General features: G+C 41.9%; 2 protein-coding genes across 6 annotated transcripts in view; both read right to left on the bottom strand.

Annotated features, from left to right (window-relative positions):
- The window catches only part of LOC118367617 (DENN domain-containing protein 4B-like), a 37,847-nt gene extending 36,514 nt beyond the window's left edge, over window positions 1-1,333 (bottom strand). The window contains exon 1 of one of the 2 annotated variants that reach the window (XM_052494433.1): window positions 891-1,333. The gene's annotated coding sequence lies outside the window, so the exon portion shown is untranslated. The remainder of the gene's footprint in view (window positions 1-890) is intronic. The other variant, XM_052494434.1, reaches the window with a different exon arrangement.
- Window positions 1,334-1,396: 63 nt separating this feature from the next.
- Window positions 1,397-24,359, bottom strand: LOC118367608 (CREB-regulated transcription coactivator 2-like). Of its 4 annotated transcripts, none has more exons than XM_035751197.2 (14): window positions 23,928-24,359; window positions 20,514-20,615; window positions 20,192-20,302; window positions 19,904-19,965; window positions 18,730-18,798; window positions 18,240-18,340; window positions 17,994-18,044; window positions 17,743-17,872; window positions 16,606-16,844; window positions 14,302-14,780; window positions 13,107-13,637; window positions 6,802-6,876; window positions 6,461-6,662; window positions 1,397-6,204 (listed from the first exon to the last, which is right to left on the bottom strand). In XM_035751197.2, the coding sequence occupies exons 1-14, from the start codon at window positions 24,099-24,101 to the stop codon at window positions 6,005-6,007; spliced, it is 2,526 nt and encodes an 841-aa protein (XP_035607090.1). In that variant the 5' UTR covers window positions 24,102-24,359; the 3' UTR covers window positions 1,397-6,004. The 4 variants fall into 4 exon arrangements, with proteins under 4 accessions (XP_035607090.1, XP_035607091.1, XP_052350390.1 ...); XM_035751198.2 differs by having other exon boundaries at window positions 18,018-18,044; window positions 23,928-24,357; XM_052494430.1 differs by lacking the exon at window positions 23,928-24,359 and adding an exon at window positions 23,112-23,192.
- Window positions 24,360-24,460: the final 101 nt, after the last annotated feature.

Genomic DNA, 24,460 nt, shown 5'->3' with positions numbered 1-24,460 from the left:
GGGTATTTTCAAATGAATCATTTTCTATATTTTACAAATGTAGTTTTTAAATGTTTCAAAAAGTTAAGATTAACAAGTATGCCTGTCTTGAGTATCTGTTGTCAGCTCCGTCAATGATTGAAGTCAATATTCTTCCTGGTCAATATTCTGAATAAATATTGCTCGAACCTTGAGGGGCCCACGAAACTGCGCTACGCAACTGGTATTCCCAAATCATCGTGGAATATGAGGCGTTTGCAGGATTTATGTATGCTGAATACTCAAGCAGAAACACGATAAATGCACATAATGCATTTTCATAATCCACAAAGTACCATGAATGGACAACACAGTATATGAGAAGGCAAATGTAGAGAAATGCGTTCCAATACAAAACGTGATGCACGCGCAGTACAACGTAAAATTGATTAATGTCCGCGCTAGCGGACATATTTTAACATTTTGGACTAGGGAGCATCAGGCGATGTAGTATAACTACCAACCTTTAATTGCTTTAAAATCCATATACATGTACCATATACATTTGGGTCAATGCTTGGTACCACTCATTGGATCACGACAATAGCCTAACGTTACACCCAGAAATAGCCTGACGTTACACACTAACGTTACTGTTGTATCGCTTCGCACATTAGCCGGTTAGCGCAACACTACGGCCACAGATACGTTGGTATAATGGCTAACAACGATTATTGTGGGTTTCGAATAAAACAAATCGAGAGGGGATTTGAGTTTGAGTTGTCACCGCTGGCGCACCATACCTGAATTGTGTGTGGTGCCATTAATCTAAAGCAGTTGCAAGCATTAGCTAGCTAACGTTACTTAGCCTCCTAGCTAGCTAACACAATATTGTGGGGACACTACCACTATTTAACTAGCAATCTATTTACCTTGTAATCCTTGCTGGCAGTTCCGATTGCTCACTTTGGATATCATCCTGCTTAGGTCATATTTAGACATTTAGCGTCCATGTTGGAGGTCGTGTGTACCATGGAGTCGGTTTCTAATTAGAGCCAGTGTAGATGTCTGTCGTATCAGTCCGCTTCTTGCTGGCTGGTCGGGAGGTTAGCTGCAAACAGCTCCTGCGGTCGAGATGGGAAACTAAAACACTGTCGTACTTCCAGTGCCACAGACCGAAAGAGCTTTCAGAACACAGACACTTGCGCTACTATTTCAATAATACATACAAACTAGTTATTAATTTGTGAAACTCCCTGCAGTCTATTGTTATGCATTTAAAAACATGTTTGCTGTGGTAATATTATAAAACTAGAGGAAAGGAAATTGCGTGAGTACAAACAATTTGGTGGACACCCGCGTGCATGCAGCTGTCACTGTACTGGAGACCAGTGAATCTGTTATGACAACGCGGATAATAATACAATATAAACCAGCCTTTGACAGGATTTTTAAAATGCTTTATTTTTTGTAAAATAATGTGAAAAGGTACAAATATTTTTTTGTTAGGTTTAAGATGCACAGTGGTTTAGGAACATTATTTATAACATCGATGGGTTCCCTGGATATTACAAGTTTAAAATAAACGTTTAAATGTAATTACTCTGAAATCGCAAAATACATATGGTTTTGACCCTAAACATGAAGCAAAAACGTTAACTACAACCGTAGAATTCACTGAACAATAACACAGCAATTAATATGGCCATCTGACTGATCCCGATCACACAAAGCTTCACTGTTCAACAGCAACCCCTACTGGCAATGTTATTGCCGTGCATGTTCTTCAACTACAACGTTACTGCATAACACAGATGCTGAGAGATCAATTAAATTGTTTGCGCAGCCTCCTTGTAGTCTTAAAAATCGGAAATTAAGCCTCAGGTTCGTTCAGCCGTTCCTATGGAGGAAATGAATGTGGTTTGGGGATAAACGCCGAAAATAAGGTCCGAGGTTAACACATGCTTTGATGATTTTCTATGTTTTGTTCAATGAGATATGTCTATGAACACAACCATTATGAATTATGAAGCCTATTTTGATGACATAAATGCTTCAAAATGTACAAAAAAAAATAACTTGGTGATAGATGATCTCATAGAACAAAACATAAGATCTCCCAAGCCTGTGTTCTCCACACAGACCTGATGTGTTTATCAAAACAAACCCAAAAATAATTTCTCCATAGCCTAGCTCTGTTAGTGCCTACAAAACGACCACATTATTATTGCTTTCTAAAGGCATGACAGCTAAAGCATCAAATTGCAGCTGTGAAGAATTGCCAAGATGTGAGACAAATTCACTTGGTATAACTAAGTAATGCAGAAGGGGAAACCATGAGCAATTATTGCTCCTTTTCGCAGCAAAAAGAAAACTGCAGTGTACATAATCAAGCTTTTGGATACACATGATAATTTTGGGCTCCCGATTGGCACAGCGGTCTAAGGCACTACATCACAGTGCTTGAGGCGTCACTACAGACCCTGGTTTGATTCCAGGCTGTATCATAACCGGCCGTGATGGGGAGTCCCTTAGGGCGGCACACAATTGGCCCAGCGTCGTTAGGGTTTGGCCGGGTTAGGCCGTCATTGTAAATAAGAATTTGTTCTTAACTGACTTGCCTAGTAAAAAATAAAAAATAATAATATTATTTAAATATAATAACCTGAAGAAAAGTGACTTATATTTCTCTGAGGCATTGCGTAACATTGTCACAGATTCGAAATCAAACAACTGGTAGAGCAAACATGCTTCACCCTGGACTAATCAAGCAGGACTACCAATGGCGGGCGTGCTCTTGGATTTTCAAATTACAATGTGCAGAATAACAGTAAAATGACTTTCTCTGCATTTCATGTCTGTTCTCACACCAGGTGAAGATGGAGATCATATAATCATCACACCTCTCGAGTCAACTGCCAGCGCTGACACTGAAATTAACTGGTACTTCATCAGAATACCCTTCAGACCAAATCCAAAATATACTACCCACACTTACATGATTCCTTCTAAACAGACAAGACATTTCATCCACTCTTCAGTCCAATTAAAAAAAGCCTCAATCAAATCTCCATTATATAGCCTATCAATTCAAATATCACTTCAAAATAATATTTTCAGTTTTGGTTGGGAATGGTCCACAGTGCAGTACTAAACAAAATCAGAAAATACAGGAAACATGCCACAGAAAATAGGGAACACAGGACTAAGCAATGCAGAAACACTTTCAAATATGATTTTCACGCTAACTTTATTTTTATACCTCCCCTCATTAATGGCTAAATTGGAAATGCATTATTATGGCTCTTCAAAACGACTTGTGGGCTTGCCAATACCACCAGCCTAGTAAGAAGCAAGATATACACCAAGGCACAACATTGGCTCACAGTGGTAAAAGGGACTTTGCAAACCCACACTATTACTGTTGGATAGGAGGCCGTAGTGAATAGGTTTTTCCATAGGTTTGATACTCAAACCACTTCAACCACCACTCCCTGTCAAAACAGATTTGCATTTGGCTCATATGATCAGTGTAAAAGCAATATGGTAGAAATAAAGCACACAGGTAATTAGAGGTACTTCAATATCTGTCAATAAGGGGGTTAAACTCTATGTTAGCACAACGTCAGAACAGCACTACTTCCTTTTAGGATGGATGTTACCACCAATCTATGATGTAACAGTTGCATACAGCTTTCTATATCCAAGTAGCAAAGCTTGTGTTTTATTAAGTCTGTCAAACATGGCCTCTTTCAGTCCACACTGGAAAGAAGGGCTGATTTCCATCATCTTTGTCATTATGAAAGTTAAATGATATTATCTCAAGCGCTCTAACTTCCTGTTGCTGCCACACAATGTCAAACTTACAGTAGTCTTTAGACACCAATATCAAATTGACAATTTAAAAACGCAAAAAAATATTTTACAAAAAATGTATTTTCGCTACAATAGTATCTGAAAATGTGTATTTGACAACTCCCACAGTCACAAGACATGCACAAGAACATTTTGCATAGCAAATGGACTACATTGTTCAGAATATGTTGCTTTTCAAATCATGCAACCGGTTTCAGGGTGTTGCGGAACCAAACGGCTTCTCTTCTTAAATATATTCAGTTATTTATACATTTATATACAAAGACCACCTTTAATTAAAAAATAAAACTTCATAGTAATAACTACTTTGTTACATAAAAATATGTTACTATAATCTGGCTATGGCAAGACAGGTGCAGCAGGTGGGAGGGGTTAGAGGTGTCAATCACAGTGGCTAGGATTACCTGACTAAAACGGACACTAAAGCTCCAAGGCCTTAGGATAGTAGTAACAGTTACAATACATACTATGGCAAAAATGTTGCTATGCATTCACATGGTTTTGGCCTTGTCATTTCCCAATTACTCAATGATAAAACATACAACTAATGTCATTGAAATGTATTGAGGGCTTTTGTCTCCTCTTTCTTTTTCATGTCAACATTGCCAATTCTCTTGATGGAAGGCAGACACTTTGTGAATAGTACACATTTAAAAACAAACAGTCCCTAGTTGCTTCAAAGGGAATGTATAGAAGAGGGTAGGTCTAAGATCTAAGGGGGAGCTAGCAGGATAGCAGGCACACAGAGGTGGTACATAGCAAAAGGTCCACGGCTTAAACTTACAGAGAAGCTCCATGGTATAGAAGCAGGCTGGTTAGAATGGCAACAGCTGCCATGTTGGGACATATATAAAAAAAAAATACATACAAATGTTTGTCACATATACCAGATAGGTTCAGTGAAATATGTTATTTTATGTGTTGTTTTTAATAGACAGGATAATGGACTCTAAGGACTACTTGATTCAATAGGAGGACAATATCCTTAGACGATCGATTGAGTTATTTTTTAGATTCGGAACGATCAAGGCGATTCGAGTTAACAGACGTCAAATGAGAAAGGTCAATTTAGCTGGGTCTAGAACACAGACAGTGTTAATCTTACAGACGAATATGCTGTCCAGACACTAAAATGGCCCCGTAAGTGCCAACTTGTCCCAAGGGACTGAGAAAGTCACCTCTCCAAATACACACTTTCTTCTCTTTGTCCGTTGAAACACTGAACTCTATCTGAACAATAGCTAGCAAGGTCCGCCATTGAATTACCTTCACCAAACTTAAATAAAACAGAAACACTTAATGACATGTCAATTGGCCACTATTGGTTGAACAGTCTCTGGTTGGGTTGATGTAATCCAGAAAATACCCCAGATCTACTGTATGTTCTTGCAGTAGAATGATGGCAAACATAGCTGATATTCCAGCCTCCCCATACTGGCGTTGGAATGATGGAACACCGACAGCCAAAGCCGAAATACCAGTCGGAAAAGTCCTGTCTTATAGAATGCATATTGTATGGTTTTCAAGACGGCATTTTCAAGTGTAACTGACCTCATGCGTGATCCCTGCATTTATGCATTATCCGAAGTGCATTTGTTTACATGCAGATAAGACTGGTACAAGCTAATGCCGATATTTTCTTTTTTTCTCTTTAGCATCATAAGTGCGTTTTTGATAAATGCCTGGATGCAGCGGAAAGAACCTTTAACAAACTTGCTCCACCACTGACATGTCAGTCCTGTCCTCCAACCTTCCCCACCACCACATCACCACAAAAAGCATGTGGAGACGTCCCCACTAGACCAGGTGCCTCCAACTCTGGTCCTGGAGAGCATGTAGAATTCTATTCAAGCCCAGGACTAACACACACGATTCAAATAATCAAGGTCCAGATTGAAGACTGCGATTAGCTGATTATTTGACAGGTATATTAGTACTATGGTGGATCAAAAGCCTGCTCCCCAGTTTCTCTCCAGGACCAGTCAGAGAACCCTGCACTAGACTGTCCAAAAACTCCCACCTGACCTCGTATTCACAGATGCTGTGGTTGGGTCAATCGCCAAGGAGGGGGAAGCAAAGCAGGGCTCAACCCCACCTGTTCTGCTTCAGCCCGGGGTTGTTCCAAGCCCCTTCCCTCCGCACTCCTCAGTATCCACTCCAGGCCGGGGGGTCATTTGAGGCGGTCGGAGCGGAAGGAGTCTTCCACGGCGGGGTCGGTCAGCATGAGGTCCCCATCCAGCATGCCCAGCCCTTCAAGGGCCAGAGGGTCCATCCTGAGGGGGTCATCCAGGGCAAAGGAGTCCATCTCAAACCCTGGCACGTGGGACAGTGCGCTGGCGATCTCCTTGGAGAGGCCCAATGAACTGTCTCCTGGTGAAGAAAGAAAAGAGGGCTAGTAATACATAATAATAAATGTTCCATTTAGCAGACGCTTTTATCCAAAGGGACTTACAGTCATGTGCGCATACATTTTCGAATGGGTGGCCCCAGCAGGAACCGAATCCACAACCCGTGACATTGTAAGTGCCATACTCTACCCACTGAGCCACACACATTAGTGTTAGTTGTAGGAAAGTATTCCTCTCCTTCAAGGGAGAAATAGCCGAAGTGGTAGCCCATATCTCACCTGTGAGGATGATGTTAGGGACGTTGTGGCATCCCTCTCCCCCAAAGTTCTGGTTGTTAAGGTGCTGCCTATCCCCTGAATCGTGGAGCTCCAGGAAGCCATGGTTGGAGTGGTAGGATTCCTCCTGGTCCTTTCCACCACTCCCACAGCCCAAGCCACCATGGTTGAATGACAGGCTGTCTCCTGGAGTCTCCATGTTGAACTGAGACGGGAACAAAACACCAAACGTAAACTCAGGCAAACAAATACAGTATAACAGAACTCACCAATGAAAGCAGAGGTCCAGTAGTCAATATAAATATGAGCCAGAGAGAAATAAATTGTCTGCAGAAATAGTATACCTGCTGGTTCTGTCTGGAGGCGATCTGCAGGCCCAGGTAGGGATCATTCAACAGAGAGTTTAACAGTAATGTGTCCTACAACACAAAACACAGGTACTTTAGTGTAAAGACAGAACACGACATATCAAATCAAAATCAAATCAAATGTATTTATATAGCCCTTCGTACATCAGCTGATATCTCAAAGTGCTGTACAGAAACCCAGCCTAAAACCCCAAACAGCAAGCAATGCAGGTGTAGAAGCACAAGTTGTTAGGTAACATCACCTACAATATGTATTGTAGTAATGAAGTGGGGCTTCATTGATGCTACATCCTACAGGCCAATTTCACTGTGGTGCCAATGTCACAACCCCCCAGCACACAAAGATAGTCTGCTCTCTGGACTGCTATTAATAGAGCCATTCAACAACAGAGCCCAGGATCCATTTCACCTCACTTGGGCATGACATCAGCGTCCCCTCTCAAGTTTCACCCAGCAGCGAAATAAACTTGTGCGCATGTTCAATGACATCATCTGTCAGAAGGAAGTTGTGAAACAATCTCCAGTGGCTAGTTATGGAGCCGACTTGAGTGAGCATTGGAAATGTATTGAGAAACTATACAGGTCCAGGAAATGTGAAGCATCAAGAAGGAAATTATTGAGCCGAGGTTATAATAAGGCCTCCTGAATAGCCCAAGTTCTGTTGAATAAATACAGTACCAGTCTATTTATTTTTAGAACACCTACTCATTCATGTTTTTTTAAATATTTTTAACTATTTTCTGCATTGTAGACAGTGAACACAAAACTATGAAATAAGAAATCATGTAGTAACCAAAAAAAGTGTTAAATGAAAATAGATTTTATATTTGAGATTCTTCAAAGTAGCCACCCTTTGCCTTGATGACAGCTTTGTATTCTCTCAAACAGCTTCATGAGGTTTTCCTGGAATGTTTTTCCAACAGTCTGGAAGGAGTTCCCACATACAGTTGAAGTCGGAAGTTTACATAAATAAGTTTTATTGACTCCAACTTAAGTGTTTCAACCGCTCCACAAATGTCTTATTAACAAACTATAGTTTTGGCAAGTCGGTTAGGACATCTACTTTGTGCATGACAAGTAATTTTTCCAACAATTGTTTACAGACAGATTTCACATATAATTCACTGTATCACAATTCCAGTGGGTCAGAAGTTGACTGTGCCTTTAAACAGCTTGGAAAATCCCAGAAAATTATGTAATGGCTTTAGAAGCGTCTGATAGGCTAATTGACATCATTTGAGTCAATTGGAGGTGTACCTGTAGATGTATTTCAAGGCCTACCTTCAAACTCAGTGCCTCTTTGCTTGACATCATGGAAAAAATAAAAATAAATCAGCCAAGACCTCAAAAATAATTGTAGACCTCCACAAGTCTGATTCATCCTTGGGAGCAATTTCCAAATGCCTGACGGTTCCCATGTTCATCTATACAAACAATAGTATGCAAGTATAAACAGCATGGGACCACGCAGCAGTCATACCGCTCAGGAAGGAGATGCGTTCTGTCTCCTAGAAATGAACGTACTTTGGTACGAAAAGTGCAAATCAATCCCAGAAAAACAGCAAAAGGACATTGTCAAGATGCTGGAGGAAACCGGTACAAAAGTATCTATATCCACAGTAAAACGAGCCCTATATCGACAAAACCTGAAAGGCTGCTCAGCAAGGAAGAAGCCACTGCTCCAAAACCGCCATAAAAATGCCAGACTATGGTTTGCAACTGCACATGGGGACAAAGATCGTACTTTTTGGATAAATGTCCTCTGGTCTGATGAAACAAAAATAGAACTGTTTGGCCATAATGACCATCGTTATGTTTGGAGGAAAAAGGGAGAGGCTTGCAAGCCAAAGAACACCATCCCAACCGTAAAGCACGGGGGTGGCAGCATCATGTTGTGGGGGTGCTTTGTTGCAGGAGGGACTGGTGCACTTCACAAAATAGATGGCATCATGAGGTAGGAAAAGTATGTGGATATATTGAAACAACACCTCAAGACATCAGTAGAGGTCTACATCGCGTCAAGTAGTCACATGAGTTTTGCTCGTGCAACAGAATTTGGACAGCCATTGTTTTCCCCTCTCCTACTGTGAAGTTAAAGCTTGGTCGCAAATGGGTCTTCCAAATGGACAATGTCCCCAAGAAAACTTCCAAAGTTGTGGCAAAATGTCTTAAGGACAACAAAGTCAAGGTATTGGAGTGGCCATCAAAAATCCCTGACCTCAATCTTATAGAAAATATGTGTGGGCAGAACTGAAAAAGCATGTGCGAGCAAGGAGGCCTACAAACCAGACTCAGTTACACCAGCTGTCAGGAGGAATGGGCCAAAATTCACCCAACTTATTGTGGGAAGCTTGTGGAAGGCTACCCGAAAAGTTTGACCCAAGTTAACTTTTTATGGCTTCAGGGGCAGTATTGAGTAGCTTGGATGAAAAGGTGCCCATTGTAAAACGGCCAGCTCCTCAGTCTCAGATGCTAATACAGTGCCTTGAAAGTATTCGGCCCCCTTGAACTTTGCGACCTTTTGCCACATTTCAGGCTTCAAACATAAATATATAAAACTGTATTTTTTTGTGAAGAATCAACAACACGTGGGACACAATCATGAAGTGGAACGACATTTATTGGATATTTCAAACTTTAACAAATCAAAAACGGAAAAATTGGGCGTGCAAAATTATTCAGCCCCTTTACTTTCAGTGCAGCAAACTCTCTCCAGAAGTTCAGTGAGGATCTCTGAATGATCCAATGTTGACCTAAATGACTAATGATGATAAATACAATCCACCTGTGTGTAATCAAGTCTCCGTATAAATGCACCTGCAATGTGATAGTCTCAGAGGTCCGTTAAAAGCGCAGAGAGCATCATGAAGATCAAGGAACACACCAGGCAGGTCCGAGATAATGTTGTGAAGAAGTTTAAAGCCGGATTTGGATACAAAAAGATTTCCCAAGCTCTAAACTTTCAGCTCATACAAGGAGAAGACTGATCAGAGATGCAGCCAAGAGGCCCATGATCACTCTGGATGAACTGCAGAGATCTGGCCTTTATGGAAGAGTGGCAAGAAGAAAGCCATTTCTTAAAGATATCCATAAAAAGTGTCGTTTAAAGTTTGCCACAAGCCACCTGGGAGACACACCAAACATGTGGAAGAAGGTGCTCTGGTAAGATGACACCAAATTTTTTTTGGCAACAATGCAAAACGTTATGTTTGGCGTAAAAGCAACACAGCTCATCACCCTGAACACATCATCCCCACTGTCAAACATGGTGGTGGCATCATGGATGAAGCCAAATACAGGACCATTCTGGAAGAAAACCTGATGGAGTCTGCAAAAGACCTGAGACTGGGACGGAGATTTGTCTTCCAACAAGACAATGATCCAAAACATAAAGCAAAATCTACAATGGAATGGTTAAAAAATAAACATATCCAGGTGTTAGAATGGCCAAGTCAAAGTCCAGACCTGAATCCAATCGAGAATCTGTGGAAATAATTGAAAACTGCTGTTCACAAATGCTCTCCATCCAACCTCACTGAGCTCGAGCTGTTTTGCAAGGAGGAATTGGAAAGAATTTCAGTCTCTCGATGTGCAATACTGATAGAGACATACCCCAAGCGACTTACAGCTGTCATCGCAGCAAAAGGTGGCTCTAAAGTATTAACTTAAGGGGGCTGAATAATTTTGCACGCCCAATTTTTCAGTTTTTGATTTGTTAAAAAAGAAATATTGGAAATATCCAATAAATGTCATTCCACTTCATGATTGTGTCCCACTTGTTGTTGATTCTTCACAAAAAAATACAGTTTTTATATCTTTATGTTTGAAGCCTGAAATGTGGCAAAAGGTCAAAGTTCAAGGGGGCCGAATACTTTCGCAAGGCACTGTATATGCATATTATTAGTAGTATTGGAAAACACTAAAGTTTCCAAAACTGTCAAAATATTGTCTGAGTATAACAGAACTGATATTGCAGGCGAAACCCTGAGGAAAATCAAAACAGGAAGTGGCTTCTATTTTGAAAACTCCATGTTCCATAGCCTCCCTTTGCTGGTTTTAAAGGGATATGAACCAGATTCCTATTCCTATAGCGTCCTCAAGGTGTCAAGTCTTCAGACATAGTTTCAGGCTTTTATTTTGAAAAATGAGCCAGAACGATAACATCACATCAAGTGGTCACATGAGTTTTGCTCGTGCAACAGAATTTGGACACCCATTGTTTTCCCCTCTCCTACTGTGAAAGACATTTGCGGTTTATATATTATCGATTATATATTTTAAAAACAACCTGAGGAATGATTATAAAAAACGTTTGACATGTTTGTGGACATTATGGAAACTATTTGGAATTTGTGTCTGCGTTGTCGTGACCACTCTTTCCTGTGGATTTCTGAACCTAACGCGACAAACAAACAGAGGTATTTTGGTTCTAAAAATAATCTTTATGGAACAAAAGGAACATTTGTTGTGTAACTGGGAATGTGATGAAGGAAATAAAAGCTGAAATAAATCTCTACTATTATTCGGACATTTCACATTATTAAAATAAAGTGGTGATCCTAACTGACCTAAAACAGGGATTTTTTTCCTGGATTAAATGTCAGGAATTGTGAAACTGAGTTTAAATGTATTTGTCTAAGGTGTATGTAAACTTCCGACTTCAACTGTGTGCTGAGCACTTGTTGGCTTCTTTTCCTTCATTCAGCGGTCTAACTCATTCCAAACCATCTCAATTGGGTTGAGTTTGGGTGATTGTAGAGGCCAGATCATCTGGTGCAGCACTCCATCTCTCTCCTTTGTGGTGAAATATATATCTTACACAGCCTGGAGGTGTGTTTTGGGTCACTGTACTGTTGAAAAACAAATGATAGTCCCACTAAGCCTGAGTTGACAAGGTAAAAATCTGTCGTTCTGGCACTGAGCAAGGCAGTTAACCCCACTGTTCACCGGGCACCGAAGACATGGATGTCGGTTATGGCAGCCACCCCGCACATCTCTGATTGAGGGGTTGGGTTAAATGCGGAAGACACATTTTCGGTTGAATGCATTTAGTTTTACAACTCACAAGATATCCCCTTTTCCCAAGTGCAAACCAGATGGGATGGCATATTGCTGCAGAATGCTGTGGTAGCCATGCTGGTTAAGTGTGCCTTGTTTTCTAAAATCACAGACAGTGTCACCAACAAAGCACCCCCACACCATCACACCTCCTCCTCCATGCTTCACGGTGTGAACCACACATGCAGAGAATCTTTCCACCTACTCTGCGTCCCACAAAGACATAGGAATCTCAGATTTGGACACATCAGACCCAAGTAGATTTCCACCGGTCTATTGTCCATTGCTCGTGTTTCTTGGCCCAAGCAAGTCTCTTCTTATTATTGATGTCCTTTAGTATCCTCTGCAGCAGAGGTAACTCTGAGTCTTCCTTTCCTGTGGCAGTCCTCATGAGAGCCAGTTTCATCATAAAGCTTGACGTTTTTTATGACTGCACTTGAAGAAACTTTAAAAGTTCTTGAAATGTACCATATTGACTGACCTTCATGTCTTAAAGTAATGATGGACTGTCGTTTCTCTTTGCTTACTAGCTGTTCTTGCCATAATATGGACTTGGTCTTTTACCAGATAGGGCTATCTTCTGTATACCATCCCTACCATGTCACAACACAACTGATTGGCTCAAATGCATTAAGAAAAGAAATTCCACAAATTCACTTTTAACAAATTGAAATGCATTCATGAATCTGGTTGAGAGAATGTCAAGAGTGTGCAAAGCTGTCATCAAGGCAAAGGGTGGCTACTTTGAAGAATCTTAAATATAAAATAGATTTCGATTTGTTTACAATTTTTATTCTACAATGTAGAAAATAGTACAAATGAAGAAAAAATCCAAACTTTTGACTGGTACTGTATATCCCATGTAATGGGATAATGTGTAATGTGTCACATGTAAAGAGATAAAGATATTATACTATTTGATACTTGAGGATGTCACACTAATTTGCATGGCCAAATGTATAAATAAATCAGCTGATTATATAAATATACAATATTTATCATTCTAGTTGACCTCAGTTTCTATCACAACATTGCGCTTGCTTTAAAACCATGCGTTTACAAAGACATCAGCCCACGCTGGCTGTCATGCCCCTCTGTCCCAGAGTGGTGAGGTAGGTTAACCGTGACGGACCGATAGTAGGAGGACAGAGGAAATTGTGGCTTTATTCGGCCAATTGGCAGGAGTGTGTTGTGTGTATGGGCTGGCATTTGACTCCACTCACGTTGTAGAGGCCCAGGTCTGTGGCCAGGGAGTGGCTGATGTGCTGCAGCTGGGGAAGACTTCCCTGCTGCCTTTGCTGCTCCATCTGCTGCTGTTGGTCTTGCTGGTCCTGTTGTTGTTGCTGCTGCTGGGTCGACTGGAGGTCTTGCGTCTGCAGGCACTGGGAGTTCTGGCCCTGCTCACCCTGCTTCTCAATTTTGACTGACACCCTATGCTGCTGCTGCTGGTTCTGGACATTGCGCAAGTTCTGCAGGTGCAGCTGCTGGAGGGCCTGCTGAGACTGGGCACGTTGCTGCTGGTGCAGCTGGTATTGCAAATGCAGCTGATGGTGTTGGTGTTGATGCTGTTGTTGTTGTTGTTGTTGTTGTTGTTGTTGTAGTACCACGGACGGCTGGGAGAGCTGTTGTCCTGCCTGAGAGGCCTGCTGGGATGTTGGAGGACCTGGCTGATGAAGCTGCTGCTGGGGTTGGCTGAAGGGGTAGGGAGGGAGCCTCTGGTCCATGGGCAGTTTGCTGGTGTCCAGAGGGACGCCCTGGGAGGAGATAAACACATTGATTGGAAATGGAATACAAACTCAATTGGCATGCAGGTCAGCCAATGTTATGGTGCCATGTAGGCTTGAGCTGGATACAGTATAAACTATATACTGGGGTATTTTTGAAATACCCATGGCATGATTTTCAATACATCAAAACAATTGAGTTATTTTTAAATAAACACCTACAGTCAACGTGTGCACTAGGTTAATAGATAAAACAGCATTAGCTACCCTTGCATGCTGACGAAAAGGGCAGTTTACTTAAACTAGCAGTATTTCAATCTTCTCGATTCATCATAATTAGAAGTACAGCGCCATCTCCCATCCCTGGATTGAGGTACGTTTTCCGAGCCATATCTTGCGCCGGCTCCGTGGCGTCCACATTCTGGCATAGCATAGTTCCAACCAGAGAGAGAAGTAATTAACATCTAGTCAGGCTCTTTTGGCTAACTAAGTGGCTAGCTTGCAAGATCAATCTTCTTGGTTATAGCAGAGACAAATCCCCTGCTGGATCAAGATCCCTGACATCTATTTGTTTTGTGTGCAGCACAGGAACGGCATGAAGGTATAAACATCTGGATACCGCCCAACCCCAGGGCAGTGCTTATTCTGGCCTGTGATTAAGTCATGGTAAAAGGAGAACGTAGGTAGACATTACCTGTGTTATGGAGGACAAGTTAGGAGAGATGGTGGGGGAGAACTGTTTGGAGTGGTGCCGGCGAGACTCCCCTCCCATGGGTAGGATCAGAGGGGAGAGCTGAGCTCGTCTCCGTGGCGACGTGCTGAGAGGCGACTGCCCCTGGCTAGTTAACAATGGCGAATAAGAGGCACACGAGCCGGACCCTCCCAACCCGCTACTGTAACTAGGGTTACTGGCTGCGGTCTGGAGGGACTGGCCACTCAGGGAGGAGTTGCTGAGGCAGGAGTGCAGGGATTGGTTGCTGAGGGAAGACTGAAGGGAGGGGGAGGAACTAAGGGAGGACTGCAGGGACGGGTTGCTAAGCGACGAGTGCAAGGAGGTGGAGCTGAGGGAGTTGGGGAAGGAGTGGCTACTGAGAGATGATTGGATGTTGGGGTTGCTTAGAGAGGACTGCAAGGAGGGGTTACTGAGAGTGCCCTGAAGAGATGCCAGGAGACCTGTTCAAATAAGACAAATAAGATCAGATCAGAATATATAGCTAAATAAAACACGCATTTTCAGTCCTGGTGTGAAAAGTTGTGGTAATGCGTACATAATACACTGGACAAGAATATGTAAAGTTTTGGTCCCATGTTTCATGAGCTGAAATAAAAGATCACAGAAATGTTCCATATGCACAAAAAGCGTATGTCTCTCAAACTTTGCGAACAAATTTGTTTGCCATTGAAAAGGAGTGGGACAAAATTGTACAGGCCACAATCAACAGGCTGATCAACTCTATGCGAAGGAGATGTGGGAAATGGTGGTCACACCGGACACTGACTGGGTTCTGTTACACGCCCCAACCCTTTTTTAAAGGGACTATCTGTGAGGAACAGATGCATATCTGTACTCTCAGTCATGTACAATCCATTGATTGAAATAAATTCCTATTGCCTGGTTTCCTTATATGAACTGTAACTAAAATCTTTATATTTTTGTTTAGTATAGAAGACTACGAACATCAAAATTGACTGAAGATGTATTGAGACAGTTTGTCTCCTGGCGATCATATCAGGAGGTATAACGCTAGCTCAGTCCCCTGAAGAGGCCCTGAGCTGCAGGGTGCATCTCAAGAGTCAAACTAGGTTTCCTTTCATTGTCTCCTATCCTTAATTTGTACTGATGTGAAAGAAATAGAATAATAACAGCAAATATCTGGTAAGCTTTCACCATACTGTGTTTTCTCCTGTATTCCATCAGTGACGAAGAGACAAGACGAGAAGAGCAAGCCACCTCAGACTATTGACATGCACCCTAGGCCTTGCCTCTAGACTGAAGTGTGTGGTCGGCCAAATCACCTCAACACAGCTAAGGTCAGTTAGGCCATATAAAATCTGTTTAATTTCTTGCCCGATTACAGTTAGTTTTATTTACCCAAATTCCATAGAGTTTTTCCAGGTCTCCGTTTTCCCCACAACAATGCTTAAACCACATAAGGAGACCACTTGAGGTCTGGGAATTTTTTGGGGAACTTTTCAGTGTAGTTACCCTTTTAAATCCAGCGCACACCTAGCAAGGGCTGTTCAGCTGTGTTCTTGTTATGATAGATTTTGCAAAACAAACACCCACTGGATTGATGCAAATAATCATGATATCCTTCTGCCAGGTAGGCATAGGCTTTGCAGTTAACATTTAATTTAGAAGGTTTTTGTGAAAGTCTTTCCATCTACCAGAAGACTGTTTTCATTAGCATCATCGCTAACAGCTTACACAAAGTGGTAACTGCGTGCACCGCACATATACAGACGGGGGAATTCTCGTTGCCTCTTCAGAAAGTTGCAGGAAATACAAATCACTGATGCATTCTGGTCATGTCTTATGATAAACCTGGGCAAATTCATCCATTTTCACTACATTTAGTTGACTCCCTACTAAGTTCAATACATTTTTTTTTACATTGTTGAATTACATTTTATTGTCTAGATTATCTGATTCTGTCCACGTTCTCTGCATCAGGGATTTTTTAGGGCCCTAGGACAGCTACTTCTTCCGAATGCACAGCCCTGCACTTAACCTCCAGTTTCACTTTCTAAATAAATCTTACACGCACCCACCTAAATGAATATCGGCCTGTCTCCCTCTTGCACCAACACCCACTAGCTTCCTCTGTTTGATTCACAACTTATACATTTTAGCTTGTGTGACAGAAAGGGTTGTATTGTTCCTAGCATGCCTGCATGAGAGCAAACACGAACATACACGCAAGAGGTTCTGAAGATCAACATGGGATACAATAGCACACACACTCTTCAGCCTCTGTCCCACCGCCCCTCTCTGTACCTGGCAAGTGGCGGAAGGCGTTGCTGGCATTAATACCCAGCTGGGTGAGGGTAGTGGCCAGGTTGCCAGTGCTGCTGCCCCCACTCAGGGACGAAGGGTAGCCCGGCTCGTCTGGGTCCAGCGGGGTGGGCAGCGGCGACGGGAAGTGCAGGCTGGAGAGGTCGGGCAGGGAGCCCCCCGTGTTCAGGGCTGAGGGGGCATGGGGGGTGCTGGAGTGCTGGTCCGGGGAGGGGAAGATACTGGAGGAGGAGATGGAGAAACTATTTAGAAAGACAAGAGAAACCACAGTGGTCTCTCACATTCGGCAAGAATTAGACACTGTGGTGCGTGTGATTTTCAGACAGATAGGGTGACCTCAGTGTCCAAGAACTAAACTGACTCACACCCAACATCAGCCTCCAGACACACGCAGCAAGAAAGAGAAAACAGAGAGAAAAAGAACAGAAGAATAGACCGAGGGGAGAAAGCAAACGAGAGAATAAATTACAGAGGAGAGAACAAGAGGAAAAAAAGACATGGGAGATAAAGAGCAAGTGAAAGAGAGGGAAAAATAAAGTCCACTCCACACATTCCAATCTAAACCCCAGCTATAAGAGAAAGATAAAAGAATGAGCAACGGAAAGGCTACGGGGGAGTGTAACGTCATGTCAAACAGCCCTCTGCATCCCTGATTACACCGACTGCTAGTCATGACCAAGAAGAGGAGGATAGACAAGAGGCTGAAAACGGAGGAAGATATTTCAAATGGCTGTTTCAATGGAGAACAAATGGAGATTGAGCTGAGATTGAACAGATAGTGTTTAACAGAAAATCGGCCATGGATTAATTGGTCATACCTGAGGGCACACGCCAGCCATAGGACAATACTGTCTCCTATCAGACTCCCCTCCATATATCGCTGATTCACATTAAATTAAACAAATTACATTAAATGTAAGCAGCAACGACATATTACATTAGGTCTACATTAATGCACAACATCACAGGCTTTCATAACCGTGTGTCTCCACTGAAACAGATTACTGTAGATAATTGTGTTCAAACTTCAAAAGCCACAGACATTTCCACATAAGTTATTCTATCCTGTGAGAAAAGCTGTAGAAATGATTTGGATGCATTTTAGAAGGATGGACTTACTTAATACCGGGAACTTCACAGGACTTGGGTCGAGAAGACAGCAGGGGCAACTTCTTGGTGTCCCAGGGCTTGAGCAGTATGCCCTGATCCAGAACGTTCTCCTCAATGGGGGGAACTGGGTACGGAAACACTGTGGGTGACAAACAACATGATTGAGGAAATCAATTCACTGTCTCCTGGTCACAAGGATTTCTTTCAATTGTCAAGATTATTTGTGGTGTGTTTAAAGTAGGACAGAATTGTTAGTGTACAGCGAGTGGGACTTTTAGGCTCACTTCTTCTCCCCTCTCCTTCACTCTGACCTGGAGGAGCACAGAGAGACACAAGTCAGAGCACTGGGGCAAACTGGGAATGGGCTTAAGGCACAATCACACTTAAGCAATTATAACAATATAGTCATTTAGCAGACACTTATCTAAGTTGCAAACCGTCAACTCCCACTCCAATTTGTTAACTAAAAACATATGCTCTTGTTTTAGTCTTTAGTGAGTCCTCACCTGTGAGTCTGCCCTGAGGGGTGAGTGTGTGTCCAGCACTGAAGGGGTCTCCTGCAGGGGGGTTCATCACACTGGTGTGGAGGGCAGAGTCTGAGTTGGTCCTGCATAGAGAAAAGCATCAGGAGAGGAGAAAGATATATCCAGGGGGTCTCTTTCCATTGCCACATCAACCACAAACACATTCTCCAAACTACTCAAGTCAATCCATGACTCATTAGAAAAGTCCTCCGGTAACCACATACACCACTTGACTTTTACCTCTACTCAGCCACAAACTAACTCCATCCATGATATGTTGGAACTCAGTCTTAAATATAAATTCATTCAATATAAAAAAGGATCAACAAATAAAATATACAAGCTCTTGGAAGATCTTTGAATGGTCATCTCGTACTGGCACAATCATCTGTTAATGTCTTCCCCAGGACAGTAAGTTGATGCCCTATGTTGAGGGGGAGAAGAGAAGATAGATGGAGAGGGCGGAATTCACCTGTTGAGTGCCATGGTGGGGAGGCGAAATAACTGGCTTTTGTCTCCTGGGAAGTTGCCCGAACAGTTCCTTTCGTGATCAACAACAAAAATGGCCATTAATCTCCAAAGAAGGATAATACATTTTTTAAAATGTAAAGATAAAAGGCTTGGGACAAACCGTGAGCATAGGAGATGCAGAGACAGAGGGAGGAAAAGAGGGAGATTGACATTCTACAGAACACATGGCCCCATCCCATAGATACTTTTCACTCATGTTGGTGGATACAGAGAATATTGAGTGCATTTGTGGGTGTGTGTTACTGCATGCTCATGTGCACAAATGTATGCATTCACAAGAGTGAGCTTGCGCTCATGCGTGTGTGTGCTCATGTGCTTCTGTAAGAATGGCTATTATGAAAGAGGTTCTTAAATTCTCTGCTAAAATGGAGTCTTGCAGCAATTGGTTCACATCAGTAGAGCTTACGAGGCTGTTTATCAGTCTTTCCAGACTCCAGTGCTGATCTGGAAAGAATCGGACAGACTTGTGCCGACTCCACCATAAACAAACTTCAGGAGCAGCTCCCGCCATTCACCTGATTAATGGAGGCCATTCCCCAAAGTGCAGCATCCAAGCGAGCAGGGATGAGAAACACTGGTTTAGAGCGGCCTTCATTTTATTCATGTGTCAAAGCAAATGTATATGTCTACTCGACATGCCTTTACTTTTTGCAGAGATTAAGATAAGTGGAACTGTTGGGAGATGTGTAAGAGTCATAATTTCATGTCAAAGCCAGCTTCCCTTTCTCAAAGAGTATGTCCTTTTCCATTTAGCAGAGAAAGAAAGAAAAGAAAGAAAAGAAAGAAGAGGACTGGCAAGAGAAAAGCGGTGGGAGTTTCTTTCCAAAACTTGAAGAAAAAAAGAGTAAGTGTATTCAGATGCCAGAAAATGGAGGCAAGTGGAGAAAATTAAACAACTAAAAGTTCTGAAAAGCAACTGAATTCGAGGCTATGAAGGAAAGCTAAAATCAGGCGTCTTGTTAGTCAGTCCCAATTGCGTTAGTATGCATGGTTACCTTGAGAGCAAGCTATAATGCTGCAGAGAAAAACAACTAAGCACGATACATAAAAAAATGAACAGGCTTCCCTGGGGATACCCATGTCTCTGCAGATTGGCGTCCACTCCAGAACATTACCTTCTCCAACTGGTGTCCGGAGGTGGGGACAGATAGGCTGAGTTGTATGGAGAGCTGTCCACCTGAGGAGCACACAAGTCAAGGCAACAACTAAATCTACTCTTCTCATCCACAATCAGGGATTTACAACCAGGGATTTGGTCAGCACAACGTAGAAAATGACTAAATAATATATTATCAAAGCAGTCCTTTGCCTAAGTAGAGCAAAACTCTAGATTAGCTCCAGGATTGTGCTTTGTGGAATACCTCCCAGACTCTGGTCTAAGAGGTATTGTGAAGGATACTTACTCTCCTGTAGGGGCGCACTGGGGAGATGAAGCGTCTGTCCCTATGGACCCGCTCTACCAGGCCGTGGTGCCGTGTGGAGCGACTGGAGTCCAGGTTAGAGTGGAATAAACCCTAAGAGAGGGGGAAAGATGAGAGGAACAAGTAGAAGAACAGAGAAACAGAAAGGGAGAGAGGATAAAGAGGGGTGCAAGAGAAGAGGGAGAGATGCCATGGTGATTAAATTGGTGTCAAGTGATTGTATGGATAGATTTTTAGGCTATATATTAATGTGGACCTACACACACACTGGGGATTTTTTTTTAAAAAGGTGAGCCTCTCTCACCTGAAAGTCGCCTGGGTTCCTGCCGATCTGATTAACGTTGGGTAGGGAGCCCCCATAGTACGGGCCCTGGGTTCTAGCCAGACGCACTTTCTGAGCCTGGATCTGGAGAACAAAGAGGCAATGGAGACTTTATGAATACCTAATGTCTTCTGTAAGACAAACTACAATACGTGTGTCCTTGAAATATTTCACTGCTGGATTGCTGCATAGCCTACACAGAGACAGATGCCACATCAGTGGATTGAGATAATCAAATGGGTAACAAGATCATCAAGAGTTTGTTGTTGTGTGCTTTATCACCTGCAAAGCTGTGGTTGTCCTATGTCACAATAGAATGTTTGAAATGAGCTGGCCCATTCTTTTAGTAAGACACTGTCTGGCCATTTTCATTAATGACACAGGCAAACATCTTGGTGTCTTTTCAGACCTTGTTCTTTTGAGTAAGAACTTGACATGTTATAATGTGCCGTCCTGCCTCTGACATCTTTCATGCAGTCTCTCAACCTTTAAAACAGAGGGCAGTGAGTTCATCATTGTAAAATATATGGACAATCATTCACAGGGAAAACCACACGTACTGAGGAAAAGCTGCTAAATTATTATTTCTAAGAAAAATAAGAACTTTGAAAACAGTCACAAAGCAACAACATCCCCACAAGCATATTGGATATTGATAATAACACCCAGGAGTTAACTAATACATTTCAAGTTGGACAAAACATTTCCAGCGAGGTGACAGTGAGAAAATACTGCTTTGTGTACCTTTGTGACATTGGCAGTGTAAAATATTATGACAGCAGAACAATTTGAGACAAGGTCTTCATAGGACATAAGATTAAATCTGCTCTTACAACGTTCCCTTCCGAAATTGACTAATATGAACCACTACTATTCCAGAATAGAGATTAGATAGACCTACTATATCATATTTTACAAACCCACCTAAAAATGCCCAAAAGCATTAAAGTTGGAATCCTTAATTGTGAAACTGCGATATTACAACAAAGAAGTTAACAAACACAGTTTCTTTCCCCTCTGACATCACTGCACCAATGATAGAACAGCAGAGTATGTGCTACAATTTTTACTATGATGGGTGACGCTCCTCACCTTCACTTCGTCAACAAAACAAATGCAATAACAACGACCATGGGGCGGAAGGTGAAGCCGTTTCCCCTACTGCAGATTCAATCCCCTCTCTTTTACATAGGCCTAGCCACAGGCGAATAGGATTACAGTAGCTAGAGCTTTCAGTATTCATCACACTGGTGACAATATGAATTCTCCACACATATACAGGCTGTACAACCAAACTGATGAATAAATACAATAAATGAATGGAAGTCGGCAAATCCATGGTAACAGATTCGCACAGACTCCGATTGATACCAAACAAAAAAAACATTGATTTATAAGTTTAACAAACCATAGAACTCTATTCACAAGTACTAGTTTTAACAATTTCCATTGAACATTTTACAAAAGCACATTTACAGGATGAACTGTGCAGATACAAAGTCTGGAAACAGAATAAAACTGAGTGAGAATTTACCGAAATTCTGTTATCAAACTTTGCACCTGCCGCAGTTTTTCCAGTAAATGTTTTTAATTTACTGAGTAAATTGTTTAAAGTAGTCATTGTGCATAGAATTGCATGGTTTGTTAAACTTTGAAATCAATTGTTTTTGTTTGACATACATTTTAAAGTGAAGTCTCAGCATAATTCTGTACTACTTACTGCATAGTTCGTGCCTGCGCACACACACACACACACACACACACACACACACGTTTCGCAGCATGCTCCGTCTCCATTTACCGGTAACTGTGCCCCTGCCTTGCTATTAGGCTGATTGGACCACCCTATATATTAGATGGGAAGGTTGTAAAGGACAAGACTCAGCGGAATTCCCAGAAAAGGCCGTGGTTGAGATGGCAATGGGGATTTACCGTGAATGAAGGAAGTAGGGTGTTATGAGCGGTTGGGATGAGCCAAGACTTGAGCCATTGAATGTGCTGCTCAACAATGCAATTTATGAGAAGGTGAGTCTGGGCTCCAGAGTGGCGCAGCGGTCTAAGGCACTGCATCACTACAGTCCCTGGTTCGAATCTAGGCTGCATCACATCTGGTCATGATTGGGAGTCCCATTGGACAGCGCATAATTGGCCCAGCCTCGTCAGGGTTTGGCAGTCATTATAAATAAGAATTTGTTCTTAACTGACTTGCCTAGTTAAATAAAGGTTAAAAAAAAATGTAATCACTGATTTTGATTTGCCCTCTTCTCCTTTCTATTCCTCCGTCTCAGTCTCCATCACATTCACCTCAAAAGGTATAGGCTATTCGTAGAGGGGGGAAATTGTGGGCATTAACATGTTTCTAAAAGATTGAATGTTCAAAAAAAGGTTTTCATAAATTCATTAATAACCAAATCAATCATTTTTATCTGTTTGAAAATCAGTTCAAGCGTATTTACTTCAAATTGAAAGATCCTTAGAATAAACTCTGGGGTGTATACATTGTCTTGCAACGGAAACCTGTTTATTAAGAACCAAACGTACACAAACAGAGCAAACGATGAAAAGCGGGGGAAGACCTACCGGAATTTGTCCAATAGAAACTCTCGTTTTCGTTAAAAAAAAATGTTTGGAGTAAACGGCTTGCATCAGAATCGGCGTAATTAATACAGCCGTGGAGTTCCTATAAACACCATTTTGTGAATGTTAAACCCAGAGGGAAAATAATTGAGTTGGTTGCAGTATGCAATCTGTTCTGGTTGACAGCAGCCACTATGAACCACTTCACTTGATGTACAGTCAGTCTTATTTGACAAACTAGCTAACTAACTCAGCATTGAAAAGCTAACGTTATGCCAAAACATGGCTGGTAACGGACGTTATCAACCAGTCACAATTCAGCAGTTCTTACGTAGTTTGGTTTGTAAATGTAGGAGAAACGAAAATATATTAAAAAGTTGTTTATAACTACAATGTCTCGTTAACATTAGCTTGCTAAGTAGTTAGTTAGCTAACGTTAAGTAACGTAACTAACTAGTTAACGTTAGCTACTGAAATTGAAATACTATTTAGCCACAGGTGGCTAACTCAGGGCTAGCTAACTCGTTTATTTACGCTAACGTTAGTTAACTAGCTAGCTGGTTCTCATGACACTTTTGACAAGTTAGATAAGATAGCAATCAACATCGTAGTTAGCTAGTTAACGTTAGGTGAAATAACTAGACATTCAAACTCCAACAGATAAAAGGCAAATCGTGGATAACGTTCATTCTTGGCTAGAGTTAGCTAGCTAACGTTATATTAGTTTATAATGTTCTTATTTTTTTGTTTACCCTCTTGACAAGCCCCGGGCCTGTACTTACTCCAGCTTTCCTCTCTTGCCTCCCCCCTCCGACTTACCCTGGTAGAGGTGATGTCCATCATAACCTCCTGAAAAGCGGCAGTTTCTTCAGCCTGACGTTGGGTATGTAGAGCTATTTTCTCGCTAAATTTTCGAGGGTTTGATGCCCCGGACCCAGCACCCGAACTGGGTCCTGCTCCGGGTCCACAACCGCCTACATCCGTAGCAGACATCTTTGCCAAACGACTTCACGCAGTGGGATGATCTGACTTGGCCGTCACGAACGTTAGTTACCATAGCCACAAAGTGATAAGGGCCGCCTATTTCTACAATTTATCTTCTTAAAATGTTATTTTAAACCTAACATGACACAGTTAACCTTAAACGAAGACCAAAAAGCTATTTTTTGTTTTCATGAATTTGTACGATAAAGCCCATTTTTACTTTATGTCTGTGGTAACTAGCTAGTCGAAACCATCTGACTTGTGGGAGGACAAGAGGGGAGGAGAAAGTCAGAGCGCCCAAACGCAATCTGGGACATGTAGTTTATTTTTTTGATTTTTTTTTTATATATACAGTTCTGTATAATGGA

The sequence above is a fragment of the Oncorhynchus keta genome, chromosome 34, assembly GCF_023373465.1.
Source record: "Oncorhynchus keta strain PuntledgeMale-10-30-2019 chromosome 34, Oket_V2, whole genome shotgun sequence".
Taxonomy (NCBI): domain Eukaryota; kingdom Metazoa; phylum Chordata; class Actinopteri; order Salmoniformes; family Salmonidae; genus Oncorhynchus; species Oncorhynchus keta.
This window is presented reverse-complemented; position numbering and strand designations above follow the sequence as displayed.